This window comes from Gavia stellata, chromosome 38 (genome assembly GCF_030936135.1).
Source record: "Gavia stellata isolate bGavSte3 chromosome 38, bGavSte3.hap2, whole genome shotgun sequence".
Taxonomy (NCBI): Eukaryota; Metazoa; Chordata; class Aves; order Gaviiformes; family Gaviidae; genus Gavia; species Gavia stellata.
The window spans coordinates 426204-442650 of record NC_082631.1 but is presented as its reverse complement, the minus strand read 5'-3'; the positions used below and the strand labels follow the sequence as shown (position 1 = coordinate 442650).

Sequence of the window (16447 nt, the reverse complement as noted above, 5' to 3'; positions counted from 1 at the left end):
TGGGGTGGGATGGGATGGGATGGGATGGGATGGGATGGGATGGGATGGGATGGGATGGGATGGGGATGGGGATGGGATGGGATGGGATGGGGATGGGGATGGGGATGGAATGGGGATGGGGCTGGGGATGACATGGGGATGGGATGGGAATGAGATTGGGATGGGATGGCATGGGATGGGGATGAGATGGGGATGGGATGGGATGGGATGGGATGGGATGGGATGGGATGGAGATGGGGATGGGGATGGGATGGGGATGAGATTGGGATGGGATGGGATGGGATGGGGATGAGATGGGGGTGGGGATGACATGGGGATGGGATGGGGATGAGATGGGGCTGGGATGGGATGGGGATGAGATGGGGGTGGAATGGGGCTGGGATGGGATGGGGATGAGATGGGGGTGGGATGGGATGGGATGGGATGGGATGGAGATGGGGATGGGATGGAGATGGGGATGGGGATGGGATGGGGATGGAATGGGATGGGGATGAAATGGGGATGGGATGGGATGGGGATGGGGATGGGGATGGCATGGGGATGGGATGGGATGGGATGGGGATGAGATGGGGCTGGGGCTGGGGGCGAGGAGGCAGGCATGCACCCCCCCTCCCAGCCCCTTGCTGTTCCCTGCTCGCTTCGCACGGCGGCAGCCAGCACAGCCCCGCGTGCCTCCTGCCGCGGTCACCTCCTGTCAGGGCCAAGAAAACCCACCCCTCGCCTCGCTGGAAGCCACGGGGTGAGAACGGGCGCTGCTCGCAGGCGAGCAGCAGCCGTGCTGCGGGTTGAGCCCGGATTAATATCTCGGTCCACGGGTTGCTTGGATACAGCCTCTGCCGAGATGGGGAGCCTTGCTCAGGCACTAATTGCTAAATAACCGCTGCAGGGGGTTTGCCAGCCGCTGCCCGGAGCCGGCAGGCGTGTGGCTGCTCATTGCACACCCCTCGTGCGAAGCAAAGTCCTCCATCCTCCTCCTCCTCCTCACCTGGCTTTGCTCAATAACCATCCTTGCAGTGCCAAGCCGGGCGCCGGAGCCGTGCCTGCTCTTGGCCGCCGGCCCGCACGTGCTTCCGACAGCAAATTAAACTCCCTGCATGCGCGAGCCTCAAGCCACGGTGTGAAAAGTGGCCGGCGGGGGCTTGGCCGAGCCTCCCGTCGTGTCCCGCTCGCAGGGCTGGGGCTGAGATGCTTCGGTCAGGGCTCGTGGCGTGGGGTTAATCGCCTTCCCATGGCTGCAGCCCAGCCGGGATGCGGGAACGAAGCTGGAAAAGTGGGGATGTGCTTCAGCAGCCGCTGCCTGCGCAAGATGGGAGCCCAGCGCCCAAAGCCAGCAGCACCCTGACGCGCCCCCATCACCCAGACGGCACCGGGGCCAAGGTGCTTCCCCAAGTGCCTGGATGATGCTCTGCAGAAGGGGCACACAAGGGTCTTCTCCACCCCCAGGACCTATTTATGGCCCCCTCAACAAGAGCATGGTCAGGAAGGAGCCGAGCTTCCCAGCACCCCAAAACACCCCACCACGATGGGGGGCTGCTGAGATCCAGCATCGCCGCAGCCCTCCGAACCCGCTCCTCTTGCACACAGGCGGCTGATGGGATTAGAGGGGATTATCCTCTTGTTCCCCACTCCTCTCTGTCGAGGAGAATAACTGTGACAAGGCGCTTCCAGCCTCGATTTTATGCTCTTGACCCAGCGCTGGCACCATGATGCCGTCCTTGGGGCAGGGATGGGGGTCCAGGGCTGGACCAGTCCCCCCCTTTCCCTTCCCCAAAGCCTGCGAAGGTCCCGGAGCTGCGATGGGGAAGCAGCGGGGTTGACGTGACCTCTGAGGTCTTTAACGCACCCTGTCCCCATTGTGCCAGTGTCCCCACACAGCTCTCTGCCCAGGTTTGGGGGTGGGGGGGTGTCTCTGCTTGCAGGGTTCCCCCCCGCGCCCCCGCAGTTTGCAGAGCATCTCACAGGGTCCGAGCTGACCCGTAGCCCTGGGAAGCAGAGCTCTGCGACTTGATTTTATAGGACCGTTTTAAGCTTTCTTACACCTGACCATGACCCCAGGAGGTTTGCCCGACTGCCTGCCGAACCCCAGGCAGCACCAGTCCCTCTGCCTCCTCCAGCCCTGTGTCCCCTCCCACCCCATCTCCTCCAGCCTTTCCATCTCCTCCACCCCTTCCATCTGCTCCATCCCCTCCACATCTCCTCCACCTCTTCCAAGTCCTCCATCCCTTCCATCTCCTCCATCCCCTTGACATCTCCTCCATCCCTTCCATCCCCTCCACATCTCCTCCATCCCCTCCACGTCTCCTCCACCTCTTCCATCCCCTCCACATCTCCTCCATCCCCTCCACGTCTCCTCCACCTCTTCCAAGTCCTCCACCCCTTCCATCTCCTCCATCCCCTCTGCATCTCCTCCATCCCTTCCAACTCGTCCATCCCCTCCACATCTCCTCCACCCCTTCCATCTCCTCCATCCCTTCCATCTCCTCCACCCCTTGACATCTCCTCCATCTCTTCTACCCCTTCCATCTCCTCCCCATCTCCTCCATCCCCTCCCCGTCTCCTCCACATCTCCTCCATCCCCTCCCCGTCTCCTCCATCCCTCCACATCCCCTCCCTGTCTCCTCCATCCCTCCTCCCCTCCAGGCAGCAGGTTCCCGCTCTCCCCCAGACCCAAGATCCTGCTGCCCCGACCTTGTTGGGTGCTCATTTTTGGGCGAGCCACCCATGCAAGGTCTGCTCCCCCCCTGCTCGCCCCAGCTGGGCTATAATTTCCCTTCCCTTCCTCCTCGCCTCGCTCAGCTCTGCTATAATTTCCCCAGCGCTGCACCCGCATGCATTAAACATGCCCATAAACAACATCGCTGGCTGCCGGCGCACATCTGGAGGAGAGGGCCGGAGATTACAGCCGGCTCCTGGCATCCGCCAGCACAGAGGATGCAGGAAAAGGGGGGAAACTGAGCTATCAAGTGACAAATAAGAATAAATTTTTTTTAAATATTGGGGGGAAAAAACACATCAGCACGAGCCCCATCAAATGTCAAAGAGAACATTTTATTTGCCGTCAAAATAAAGATGTAAATTGGGGAGAGAAAAAAAAAAAAACCCAAACCAAAAAAACCAACCGAGGTCAGCTCAAATGAAGGCAGAAGAGATCCATGCGCCATGAACCGCGGGAAGAAACCAAAGAAATATAAGAAAAAATAAAAATCAAAGAGGAGGAGGAGGAAGAGGAGGAGGAGGAAGGCTCCATCCCCTACAGAGAATGGCTGAGGCTGAAGTGTAGAAAAAGAAAGAGCTGGGGAGGGAGAGCAGAGGAGTCCGGCGCGGGGTCACAGCTCACCCGACGTCTTTATGACGTGGAAGAGCGTGACGTTGTAGATGACCTGGTGGCCGTTGTTCCAGGTGTAGAGCACCCTCTCCCGCGGGTTGTAGTCCAGCATGGATATGTGGGAATACTGGTTGTGGAAGGGAATATCCGTGTATTCGTAGCTGGAAGTGTTTGTGTAGTAGGCAAAATAGATCTTGGCGCCGGCAAGGTGGGAGTTGGTGACGTAGAGCGTACCGCAGATCATGAAGGACTCTCCGGCGCTTCGTTTGGGGTAACCCGTGTCCCAGCTCCGCAGGACCTCCAGCGTCTGGGGGTCCACCCGGCTCACCACGATGTTGCCGGCGTTTTGGTTGGTGGTGTAGACGGCCCACAGCCCGCTCTCGTCCACCATGAAGTCGATGTCGGAGAAACCACCCCAAGAATAAGGGAAGGTGTTGTTGTAGCCGGCTCCGGCGAGGCTGCGCTGCACCAGCACGCTGCGGGAGCGGAAGTGGTACTTCACCGCGATGTTACTCTGGTATTTGTTGTAGTAGAGGGACCCGTTGAAGACCACGTGGCCGGTGCCGGCCCAGGGATGCGGCAGGAGATGCTGCACGAAGTTCTGTCCCGTCACGAAGTCATTCAAGGTCCGAAACTCCAAGACGCGGCGGCCCTTGTAGTAACCGTCCATGTACCACACCTGCAGCGGGCTCAGGTTAGGGACGCCCCGCCAAAACAGGGCCCCCACTCCCATCGAGATTGGCTCCCAGGACAGACGGACACGACCCATGTCCCGCAGGGTCCCCCCCCAGCACCCTTCACGCTGCTGCCCCGGGCCAGGACGCAAAGTTTTTTTGGCTTCCCCCTCTAAACATGTTTTCTGCTCTTTCAGCAGCTCAAATTCTTGGTTAATTTTTAATAAGAGGGCATGCTTCGTTAGCAACGCCCAGCCCGATGCAGCTCCCAGCCTGCAGAAACACCGAGGAAGCTCCTGCCCGGCGTCCCACCGCGGCAGCCCAGTTTCCGTCATCAGCGTTGGCAGAGCTCCGCAGAGGCAGCACGCGCCCCACGTGCAATGGAGCAGGGGGCTTGCACCCCGCCGAGCATGCACCCGGGCACGGGCACCCCGGCGAGTGTGAACCCTGGGTGCATGGGCAGCCTGCACCCCAGGGACCATGCACCAAGGTGCAGGGACCACAGGCAGTGCGCATGGCCAGCGTGCACCCCAGGCAGCGTGCACCGAGGTGCAGTGACCCCTGGAAGCATGCACGGGCAGCGTGCACCCCAAGCAGTGTGCACCGAAGTGCAGGGACCCCAGGCAGTGTGCACGGGCAGCGTGCACCCCAGGTAGCGTGCACCCCAGGCAGCATGCACCCCAGGAAGCGTGCACCCCAGGAAGCGTGCACCGAGGTGCAGGGACCCCTGGAAGCATGCACGGGCAGCGTGCACCCCAAGCAGTGTGCATCAAGGTGCAGGGACCCCAGGCAGTGTGCACGGGCAGTGTGCACCCCAGGTAGCGTGCACCCCAGGCAGCATGCACCCCAGGAAGCGTGCACCCCAGGAAGCGTGCACCGAGGTGCAGGGACCCCAGGCAGCGTGCACCCCAGGCAGTGTGCACCCCAGGGAGCGTGCACCCCAAGCAGTGTGCATCGAGGTGCAGGGACCCCAGGCAGTGTGCATGGGCAGCGTGCACCCCAGGCAGCGTGCACCCCAGGGAGCGGGCATGGAGGTGCAGGGACCCCAGGCAGTGTGCACGGGCAGCGTGCACCCCAGGCAGCGTGCACCCCAAGCAGTGTGCATCGAGGTGCAGGGACCCCAGGCAACATGCACGGGCAGCGTGCACCCCCAGTAGCGTGCACCCCAGGGAGCGTGCACCCCAGGGAGCATACACCGAGGTGCAGGGACCCCAGGCAGCGTGCACCCCAGGCAGCGTGCACCCCAGGGACATGCCCCCGTGGAGGCACAGCCAGGAGGGCCACGGCAGCCGGAGCCAGGCAGGTTGGAGGGGACACGCTGCCCGAGGAGCGCTGGGGTTTCGCAAAAATTCAGGGCCAGGCTTGCCAAGGAGCTGCCCCCTCGCAAAATTCACCTCTGCTTGGGCCTGGGAGAGTTTTAGGGAAAGACACCCAGAAAAAAGCCACGCGGCAGCCATGGGAAGCCCAGGCAGGGCTGTCGCCCCCCCACCACCCCACCATCCCCATGGGTGCCCGTGCCACTCACCCGGCTGTCGGCGCTGGGTGTCATTGTGTCGGTCATCCACGACCCGAAGCGGGAGCCCGACGCTCGGATGGTGATGGGGTTGCTGACGCCCGTCAGCTTCCCACAACCTGGAAAGGGGGGAAAAGAGCTCGGAGTTATGGGGGGGGCATCCAGGACCGTGACATTGCCCAGCTCCCTCCGGTCCCCTGGGCGTCACGCACCGAGCGGGGATTTGCCAGGGCTCCCCTTCACCCCAGGGACCCCCCAGGAGTCTCGGGGGACGGGGCAGCAGGATGGGGCATCCTTAAGGAAAAGGCACTGATGGGCTCTGGCAGCTATTCCTGAGCAAGGAAAGGCGGCTCCTGCACGGATCCCGGAGCCTGACCGCACCAGCAAACGCCCCGTTGGCACATACTGGAGGATGCTGAGCTGCCGGTATTATTATTATTCGGAAGATATCGGCAGTGCAGCAAAGCGGGAGGCCCGGCACGCGGGCAGAGCGGAGGGCGGCTGCGGGCAGCCGCGGCGCCTTGGCTTCTCTGAACGGGGAAGCTGGCAGCGTTGGCTGCCTGCCCTGCCTGCACCGGGAGGGACCCCGGGGTGAGCTGCGAGCCGGGGGGGACCTGGGTGCCCACCCACACCGGAGCCGAGGCCGGGGTGCCCGGGGTGGGGGGGGGATCGTACCCAGTTTTTGCATGCAGGCGTGCAGCCGGGCCTCCAGCATCAGCACCCGCTGCTGCAGCTCCTCGTAGTCGTAGGCACCCATCTCCTCCTGGATGGCCAGCAAGCTCCCGGAGAGGTTCCTCACCTCCTCCTTCAGGTGCACGATCAGCCTCGTGTCCGACTTGTACTGATCCAGGACGGGCATCAGGGGCAGCAGCTCCGTCATCTTGTCCTTGAGCTCCTGTTTAAGGGGTGCAAGGGGAAAAAAAACCAACCCCCCTTTAAATTAAGCCCCTGCCTGGAGCCTGGTGGTGCTTGTCCCCATGCCTGCCGTCCGTCTGTCCGTCCCTCCGGGGGTAGTAAGGAGCTTTCCAGCGCAGCAGCACCGATTGCGGAGCATGGCCTCGTTAATGCGCCGGAGACAAGCCCTATTCCCCAGGTTGGTAATTAATAACAATTACAAGGCTTTGCGTCTCCCAAGCGCTCGGGGAGCGGTAGCTAATGAATCAGCCGATGCTATCGCCTCGCTCTGCAGAGCGGGAACCGGGCAGGATCCGGCCCCGCTGTGGGAGCGCGGGGTGACGTCCCCCCTCGCCGGCCAGCCCGGAGCAGCGGGGTGGCTGGGCGCGGAGCGATGCGCTACGCAGGAGGGATGCAGGACGGTGCAGCGACGGTGCCAGAGGAATGAGAGCAACAGGCAGAGTTCTATGCCAGGTCCAGGGTTTAAAAAAATCTCCACTTATTTTAGCACAAGGAGAAGGATAAGAAGCATTTGGACCTTGGAAGCACCCAGGCAAAGGCTTCAGCCGTCCGGCAGGCAAAGACTGAGCAGGTCTCCGACACCCCGATGGGAACGGGGTGCAAGCATGGGATGGGGAGAGCGTGCCAGGGATGGGCGATGGCTCCAGGCAACGGGTACGTGTGCACCCAGCACCCTGCATGCCACAGGGATGCTCAGCTCTGAGATTGCCGCAGGGATGCTCGGCCACGGGACTGCCGCAGGGATGCTCAGTCCTGGGAACCCTGCAGGGATGCTCGGACTCAGGACCGCTGCAGGGATGCTCAGTCCTGGGAACCCCGCAGGGATGCTCGGACTCAGGACCACCGCAGGGATGCTTGGTCCTGGGAGCCCCGCAGGGATTTTCGGTCCTGGGAGCCCCGCAGGGATGTTTGGTCCTGGGAGCTCCGCAGGGATGCTCAGTCCTAGGAGCCCCGCAGGGATGCTCAGCCCCGGAACCGATGCAGGGATGCTCAGTCCTGGGAGCCCTGCAGGGATGCTCGGTCCTGGGAGCTCCGCAGGGATGCTCGGCCTCAGGACCGCCGCAAGGAATGCTTGGCCCCAGGACCGCCACAGGGATGCTCAGTCCTGGGAACCCCACAAGGATTCTTGGTCCTGGGAGCCCCACAGGGATGCTCAGCCTCGGAACCGCCACAGGGTTGCTCAGCCCTGGGAGCCCCGCAGGGATTCTCGGTTCCAGGAGCCCTGCAGGGATGCTCAGCCCCAGGACCACCGCAGGGATGCTCGGTCCTGGGAGCCCCGCAGGGATGCTCGGCCCCGGCACCGCCGCAGGGATGCTCAGGCACAGGGGCTCATGCATGATCCTGCCAGGCTTGTGCCAGCCACCGCACCGGCATGGCAGGGAAGGAGTGCGGGGAAGCACGGCGGGGAGCTGGCCCTGGCTGCAAGCCGCTCCATCGAGTCTCCTTCGCTCAAGGACGCTGTAAATCCACAGCCAACACCTCCGTCCCGCTCCACAGCCCCCAGCCCCGCTCATCGTCCCACGGCTCCGCAGGTTTTCCTGGGAACAAGCCCGTCTCGCTGGCACCTTTCCTCCCTCCTTGTCTTTCATTTCAGGGCAGCATTAGCGGGCCAGCATTCCCATGTCTCGGTGGGATTGCATCCCGGTCGCGGGGCTCAGCACCTCCTGCTGTGATTAAACCAGCCGAGACATTTGCTGCAGCTCAGATGTTTAATCAATGTCTCGTCTCTGCAACTGTCAGCACCCACCGGCCACCCGAGCATCCTCCGGCCCGTTTCGGTGCCAAGAACCAGCCGCTCCCGAGACAGAAACACTCTTCAACTGTCAGGTTGAAGCCCTGAGGCTCCCAAAATAAACCAGTGCCCCGGCGGGGGGGCAGCTAATGGGATTTTTTGGGGGCGCGGAGCCGCTGCAGCACGGGCAGCATTGACTTGCAGGCTGCATCGATCGGCACACGGCGCTGGCGGCTGCCACCCGTCAGGTGGAAATCGTGGCTTTGCCGGGGAAAAGCCGTGTTTTGTTTAATTAAAGGTGTCGAATCGCAGCCAGATGGGCTGGGAGTTGGCCAGCTCTGCTGTCCCGGCACCGGCACAGCTCCCCCCGCGGCACGCGGCAAGGCGGCAGGATGTAGCCCCCGGGTTGGTTTGCCCTGTGCCTGTGCACCCACCACAGCTGGGCACCCTCTCCCGCTCTTGCACTGCGCCCACCCTGCACTCTCCGGTGCCGTGGGGATGCTCGGCCATCCGGACCCCTGCAGGGATGCTCGGCTCTGGGACCACCGCAGGGATTCCTAGCCCTGGGACCACCACAGGGATGCTCGGCTACCCAGACCACCACAGGGATGCTCGGCCCCAGGACCACCACAGGGATGTTCAGCCACATGGACCCACACACAGATGCTCGGCCCCGGGATCACCGCAGGAATTCCTAGCCCTGGGACTGCCACAGGGGTGCTCAGCCACACGGACCCACACAGGGATGCTTGGCCCCGGGACCACCCCAGGGATGCTCGGCTACCCAGACCACTGCAGGGATGCTTGGCCCCAGGATCACCGCAGGAATTCCTAGCCCTGGGACTGCCACAGGGGTGCTCGGCCACCCGGACCCACACAGGGATGCTCGGCCCCGGGACCACCACAGGGATTCCTAGCCCTGGGACCGCCACAGGGGTGCTCAGCCACACGGACCCACACAGGGATGCTTGGCCCCGGACCCACACAGGGATGCTCAGCCCCAGGACCACCGCAGGCATTCCTAGCCCTGGGACCACCGCAGGGATGCTCGGCCCCGGGACCACCGCAGGAATTCCTAGCCCTGGGACCACCACAGGCATGCTCGGCCACCCGGACCCACACAGGGATGCTCGGCCCCGGGACCGCCGCAGGAATTCCTAGCCCTGGGACCACCACAGGGGTGTTCAGCCCCCCAGACCACCGAAAACAGGACCCTTCCCAGGGTGCCCACCCGCCTCATGGCATCACGCAGCACCGCCTGCTCGGGGAGGGCTGGCAAACCCAGCAGCCGGTCCCTTGGGGTGCAGGAGGCATTGGGGGGGTGCGGGCTCACCTGGAAGCTCTTGGCGTTGAGGCTCTTCTGGCTCTCAGCAGCCACCTTCAGCCTGGAGTCCAAGCCCTTCATCAGGGACTCGGTGTTGCGCACGTACTGGAGGTCCCGGTAGGTCCGGAGATCCAGCACCTCCATCGACTGGGAGATGTTCTGCACCTGCGTGGCGGGACGGAGGGGTGATAAAGCTCTCGGGCTAATTAACACAGCTCCCTGCTGCTAACGAAGAGGTCCGAGCCGGGGAAATCTGGGGTGCAAAGGCGGAGAGGGGATGGGGAAGGCGGAGCAGCCCCCAGGACCGGCCAAGGGTCACCGGGTGCTGGTGGGGACACGGCCCCGGGAGACCCCATCCCAGTGTCCCCGTCCCCAGGGAGCCGCCGGACGAGCAGCTCCCCGCTCCACCACGCCGGCGTTTATGTAAACGCTTGCGAGAAAACTCTTCCCCTGCAGCTTTAATGTATAAAATAATGCGGTTTACTCATCCTCCTTCGGCTGTTATTTGTTTTTTTTTCTTAAACCACCCGAGCGCACATTTCCCAGCCCCGGCTATGAGCTTTCGTTCTTTAATTTCATCTGCCGCAGCCGGCAAAGTTATTTTATTTCCCTGCTTTCAAATGACGTGAACGTGGCCGTGTTCCTCAAACGGTTATTTATTTATTAGCCCCAGCCCCGCTGGTATTTACGGTGCCGCCGCCGCCTTGGAAGGGAGCTGCTTAAGAGGCGTTTTTGCAGCGCGTTATAATAAAAGTTTAATCGGGTTTGCGGTTCGCCCGCCCGTGCGGACCTGTAAAAACCAGGGGGAAATTAAACGAGCTCTGCTCAGGCACACGGCTCCGTGCCGCAGGGAGGGGAGGGCTGATGGCTTCCGCCGGCATTGCTGCAGAGCCCACGGGGAAGGAGCCGGGAGCGTGGAACCCCCCCGTTCCGCGCAGGGAAACCACCCGGGCTCCGTTAAGCATCATTTGGCTCACGGGGCTGCAGGCTAAAGCACGCTCGGGATTTATCTCCGGGCTGATTTCATCTCTGCGGCAGCGTGGCAGGCGGGGTTTGTGCGGCGAGGGCATCGCCACGTGCCGGCGGCGCCAGGGATGCGCGGCGGCGCGGTGACGCCCTTCCAGCAAACCTAACGGCCACGCAGGAGGATGCGGATGCTCCTCATTGCAGCGGGGATGCGGGAGCGTCGAGGATGCTCGTACCGGCTCTTTGCACAGCGATATTACACAGGGAGGGAGCTGCGGGCGTCCTCGCCGGGACGTGGCCACCGCGTGTCCCCAGGGAAGGGACGAGCCCGTCGCACCACGCCGCGGGGTGCGGCCACGCTGGAAGGGGCTCCCCCACCACAGCGGTCCGCCGCTGCCGGGCAAAGCTGCGCATCCTCCCACCCACAAATGAACCGCTTCGTTAGCGGGCTCGGCCGGTAACGCCGCTGAGCGCCGGGCCGGCCAACGCTCACCTTCTCCATGAGCTGGCGGAGCTGGTGGCTGCGCAGGTCGCGGGAGCAAGTGCCCTGGACGGGGATGACGGCCGTGCAGAGGCATTTGCCGTCGGGGGCTTGCGCCGAGGTGTAAACCTGCCAGCCCTCGTCGGGGCTCTGGAAGAGGGTCTGCGGGAGAGAGGAGGGGAGATGTCAGAGCCCGGAAGGATGCCAGAGCCGCTCGCCCACCCGCGCCAGGCTCCCCAGGCGCGCCCGGGCTTCCCCAAAACCGCCGGGGCTGGGGCAGGGCTGGCAGCGCGGCACGGCATTGCCAAGACGCTGGAGCATCCTTCCCTCTCGCCGATTGACAAGGCAGCAAGGGAGGAACGTCGCGGCACTGGGATGAGCCCACCGAACCCTTCCTCAACCGCCGCCGTCCCCGCGCGGTGCCGGCAAAGCCCAACGCCGAGCGCATCCCGCCACGGCACAGTCCCGCCCTGCTCGCCGCCACCTCCCTCCTCCGAAATCCATCCTCATCCCATCGAGTCTGAGCCGCTTCGCATTTTTCCCTCCTTTCAGGTTTTTATCCAGGTCATTTAATATGTTTTTTCCCTTCCCCAAGCCTCATTTCGCCGCAGCGACCTGCTCCAAATACGGAGATTTCAGCTTCCCGGCAGGTCCCGTGCTCCCCGGGCCGGCCGCGAAACGACAGCGGGATGGGAGGGAACGACGAGGCAACGCTCTTCATCATCTCCCACCAGCTCTGCGTCCCTCCTCTTCCTCCCGCGGACCCAGCCTGGTGTTATATCCCACTAATAGAATCGACGAGGCAGGAATTTCCTCCGCTGCCGCCGTCTCGCCCCTGGAGAGGAGCGAAGCTACGAGTACAAATCGCTAATTCCTTCCCTTCGAATTTCAGGTCCCTTCGACAGCGGCGAGGAAATACCAGCGCGTCCCCCTGCCCGGGTGGGCACCGGGGCATCCCCAGCCGACCGAGCATCCCACCAACCCCACCAGCCTTGGGAAGCCGATTTTTGCATCCAGTTGCGGCTTTTCCAGGCGGATCCAGGCTCGGGGTTTCACTTTCCACCTCCCAACGCAGCCCAGGATGGGGGGTGACCACTGCAGGCTCTCGCTTTCGGCTGGGTCCCACCACACTCGCCCCGAAAACCGAGCAGAGGAACATCCACCACCACCCCCTGCTTCCTCGCCGCTGCCTGATTTATTCGTGCCGTAAGCCGGCGTTTTTGCGCTGGGCCATTTAGCATTTCATGGGTAATTCATAATTATTAATTATGAAAATCAAGAGCAAACTCATCGCTCTCTAAGCGCCTTCTGCACCGAGCCAGGCGAAGATAAATGACCCGTTCCCTGTAACAAGCCAGGGACGATACTTTACTTTGCACGCAGCGGTTTTAACTTCATGTTTCACATCGGAAGGGATTTATTGGACACGGCGCTGGCTAAACACCATTCTCCAGCGCAACGAGAATAAATTAACTGGTGGCGGTGTAAAACTCGCCCTTATCCGAGTAAATTCCTGAGTTATCGCAACGGGAGGTAAATAGGGGATTTACTCAGCCCAGCTCCAACGCAGCGGAGATGGAGCCCGGTCGGTGCCGGGAGCCCTCGGCAGCCCCGGCTGGTGACGAGCAACATCATGGGATGACGAGTCTTTAGGTGGACGGCGTCGTGCCGGCCGCTTGCTGCTACGGCAGGTGAATTAATATGATGAGCAATTATCAGATAGACATGTTGGGAAAGACGGAATGCACGGCGCTGTGTGCTCCTACCCACCGAAATTGGGGTCCCTGTGGCAGGAGGGGGTCACCCCAGCTGCTCCGGGCACGGCATGGGGCTGGCAGCCACGGCACAAGCACCCGCAGCCGGCCGGGGCGCCACCCGATCTCCCAGCCCCCGGATCCTGGGAGCATCCTGTGCACCAAAACCTTCATTTCTTGCCCCCGCAAAAAAAAAAAAAGCTATTGAAATGAAAGAACCCAAAGCAAAGCCGGGAGCAACCCGGGCCGAGCATCCGCAGTCACCGAGGAACCATTTTCCGTTACCCGGGATCCTTCTGGCCGCGGCTGAGCGGCAGGCGGACATAAATACTTTATAGAGGGCTAATGCATAATTAATGCCAGGCAGCAGCAGCCTGTGGCAGGCAGGATACGTGCAGGCAGCGCTCAGAGCCACCGATTCGGAGACTGGCAGAGCTCCTCCGCCCGCCAGATTGGGCTTCACATGGCGCGGAAACCCTGGGGTCCATCCCGAGCGGCTCCGGGATGCGGGCGAGAGCCAGATCCCGGGAAGATGCTCTCCCTGAGGCCGCATCCAGCATCCAGCATCCAGCATCCCGCCCTGTGCGGAGAACCCCCCGGGATGGAGGTGGGGGGCAGCCCTGCCCGTGCCTGCCCACTGCGGCTCGGGGGCCCGGCGGCGGCTGCTGCCGGCGGTGTTATTAGGTTAAACGCGGCCTGTGCAATCTGTCACCGGGTTATTAATTAGAGCTCGCCGGGAAAGCTGCCTGCTCGCAGCTCGGGAGAGGAGAAACTGCTGACACCCTTGGCCGCGGTGCAGCCAGCTGCCGGAGAGCCGGAGCTCAGCGCTGGGGGGGCTGTCGGAGCACCCCAACCCCTCTCATGGGGAACACGGGGGTCCCCAAGCATCCGGAGGGTCCCCGCTCAGCCCCTTGCCTCGGCAAAGCAGCCACAGCCGGGGGCACGGGGGTCTGACCAAGCGCCCTTCAAAGCCAGGAGACCCCGAATCGGCACAGGCGGTGAAGGCAAACCCCCCCCCCCGCGCCTCTGCCCCCTCTTTCTGGAGAGGGACCGCTCCGGGCAGGTGATGGAGCCGCTGCAGAGGATGCTCCGGTCTCTCCCCATCGCCGGTCGGAGCACGGTGCTGCTCCTCCACGGCAAGTCGAGGACCGTTGCCCACTCCAGCGCCGGGGTCCGCAGTGACGGTGTCCCCAATAGCCGGCGTCCCACGGGGCCGAGCCGATGGGAGCACCCGGGTCTGGGCTGGGTGAATCCGACTTCGGACCTCAGAGCGGAAAAGGAACCGCTATTTTCTAGAAAAGGGCTTCAAGAGTCCCCAGGCAACAGCGAAAGGCCGCGCCGGCCATCAGCGTGCCCAAAGCCGGGGAGGTGAGTACCGGCTTTTGGGTAAGGCCGGCTCACTTCAGCATCCAGGGGAAAAGCGCTGCCTTGCCAAAGCCGGGCGGGAGATCAGCTCCGTAACCAGCACCCCCAGCTCCCCGCCACGGCTGCGCCGGCGGCCCCTCGCACCCCGCGGTCCGGCACGCCGTCCCGGCAGCTCCCGTGGGCTGTTGCGCCAGTCCGTTACAGCCGCATTAGCAGCGCTCCTTCCCGGTGATGAATGATTTTACAAGGAACACCAAAGAGCGACTAATGATTAGCCAATTATTGTAGAGCAGCGCCTGCTTTACCCCGAGCGCCGCTAATTGCCCTGCGACACGATCGCCTATTTGGTGATGCCCGGCGAGACCCCCGCCGCCACGCGCAGGGCTGCGGCGACGAAGGCCGCCGCGCTCATCCTCTGCAGAAGCCCGGTCGGGAATGGTACCCTGAAAAGGATCCCGATGGAATGGGTCGAGGGCTGAGGGGAAGGACCCTCGCGGTTGGGATTTGCATCAGCCCAGGGCAGAGTCAAGGTGGGGGGAGCAGCCCGGTGAGACCCCCCTCAACGGCTCTGCCGGTGGCTCCGGTGGGGTTGGGGGGGGGCACTGCCGGGAACGGGGGGCACACGAAGCCGGTTGGCTACCGGCGGCACGTCTGCCGGCGGGCTCCAGATGGGCTGTGCCAGCTCCTTCCTCCAACACCCCCAAACCGGATCATCCCCCCCCCACCCCATAACCGAGATCGGCGCCGGCAATGGCACGAAGCACCCGCATTGACAGGATTCCCCACCGCGCCCCCCCAAAACGGGGTGCTCAGTCCCACATGGGGAGGTTCCGGCTATCGGAGGGGTCTTCTCATGATGAAGGACGTGGCCCCCCATCATAGCCAGCCCCCCCCCGGCATCACCGGCTACGGCTGGGTGCCAGCCAGGCCCCGCGGCACTGACCGCGCAGCCCAGCCCTCCCCGGGGGCTCGCTCCTGCCTGCGGCATCGCCCCGAGCCCAGCCCAGCCGCAGCCCCCCAAAACCTCCCCCCCACAAACATGTGTGCCCCCCCACCCCGGGCACCCAACTTATTTTCGCGCCGCGCACCCAGCCCCGCTCTCACAGGGCTTTGCACCCAAGGGCTGACGCCGGCCGGAGCCCGGAGACACCCAGGGGGAATTTGGGGTGCCCCTGCCTGGGGCGGGGAGGGGGGGGAGCACCCAGTCTGGGGACCAGCCACCCGCTCCCCAGGGTCCTGCGAACCGGGGGGGGCTCACCCACCTCGCCTGGCAAAGAGCCCCCCCCGGAGACCCCCGGCCGGGGGGAGCAGTGGGGCCCTGTGGGGGTCCAGCCCCCCCCCAGCCCCCCGGGAACTGCCCAGCTCAGGTCTACCGGGGGAAAGAGGGGGGTCAGGAGCCCCCCAATACCCCGCGGGGGTCTCCCCCATTGGAGGACCCCAGCCCCAGGCTCCCCGGTGGGGGGGTCCCCGGTGCCCGGGGAGGGGAGGGCAGGGAGGGGGGGATCCCCCTGCTCCGGGGGGGGTCCCGTGTGCGCTGCCCGGGGTGGGGGGGGGGTCCCCATGAACCGGGGAATCCCCGGCGGAGGGGGGGTCCTGTGCCCAGGGGGAAAGCGGAGGGGGGGGGTCCCGTGTCGGGGGGGGGCGGTCACCGGTGCACCCTGAGCGGGAGGATGGGGGGTACCCATGAACCGGGGGGGTCCCGGTGCACCCTGAGCGGGAGGATGGGGGGTACCCATGAACCGGGGGGGTCCCGGTGCACCCTGCCCGGGAGGATGGGGGGTACCCATGAACCGGGGGGGTCCCGGTGCACCCTGCCCGGGAGGATGGGGGGTACCCATGAACCGGGGGGGTCCCGGTGCACCCTGAGCGGGAGGATGGGGGGTACCCATGAACCGGGGGGGTCCCGGTGCACCCTGAGCGGGAGGATGGGGGGGTACCCATGAACCGGGGGGGTCCCGGTGCACCCTGCCCGGGAGGATGGGGGGTACCCATGAACGGGGGGGTCCCCGGGGGAAGGCGGAGGGGGCTCCCCACCCCCGGTGGGTGTTAGAGGGGGGGTCCCAGTGCGCCGCATCCCGGAGCCACCCCAACCCACCCGCTCCCGGTACCGGTGGCGCAGCTCCGCGCCGCAGCCCGGGCATCCCCCGGTGCTCCCCCTCCCCTCCCCAGTACCGGGGCCGACTCACGATCTTCTCGGAGGTACCGGGGCGGGAGACGGCGGTCCCGTTGAGCCCCACGAGCGAGGGCAGAGTCTGGGACATCCAGTTGGTGACCATGGCCATGGTGCTCAGCACGGCCCCGATCTTCAGCAGCGGCACCGTCATGTCGCCGTCGCCGCCGCCGCATACCCATCACCCCCCCCCAACCCAACCCAACCCAACCCAACCCCCCCTCCCGG

At 64.2% G+C, this 16447-nt stretch overlaps 1 protein-coding gene across 3 annotated transcripts; it reads right to left on the bottom strand.

Moving 5' to 3' along the window:
• Nucleotides 1–3326: 3326 nt before the first annotated feature.
• Nucleotides 3327–16373, bottom strand: OLFM2 (olfactomedin 2). Of its 3 annotated transcripts, XM_059833001.1 has the most exons (7): nucleotides 16236–16373; nucleotides 13904–13921; nucleotides 10943–11080; nucleotides 9493–9648; nucleotides 6188–6407; nucleotides 5525–5631; nucleotides 3327–4004 (listed from the first exon to the last, which is right to left on the bottom strand). In XM_059833001.1, exons 1-7 carry the CDS (start codon nucleotides 16371–16373, stop codon nucleotides 3327–3329), a joined length of 1455 nt encoding a protein of 484 aa, XP_059688984.1. The 3 variants fall into 3 exon arrangements, with proteins under 3 accessions (XP_059688984.1, XP_059688982.1, XP_059688983.1); XM_059832999.1 differs by lacking the exon at nucleotides 13904–13921 and having other exon boundaries at nucleotides 10943–11092; XM_059833000.1 differs by lacking the exon at nucleotides 13904–13921.
• Between the last annotated feature and the right edge of the window lie 74 nt (nucleotides 16374–16447).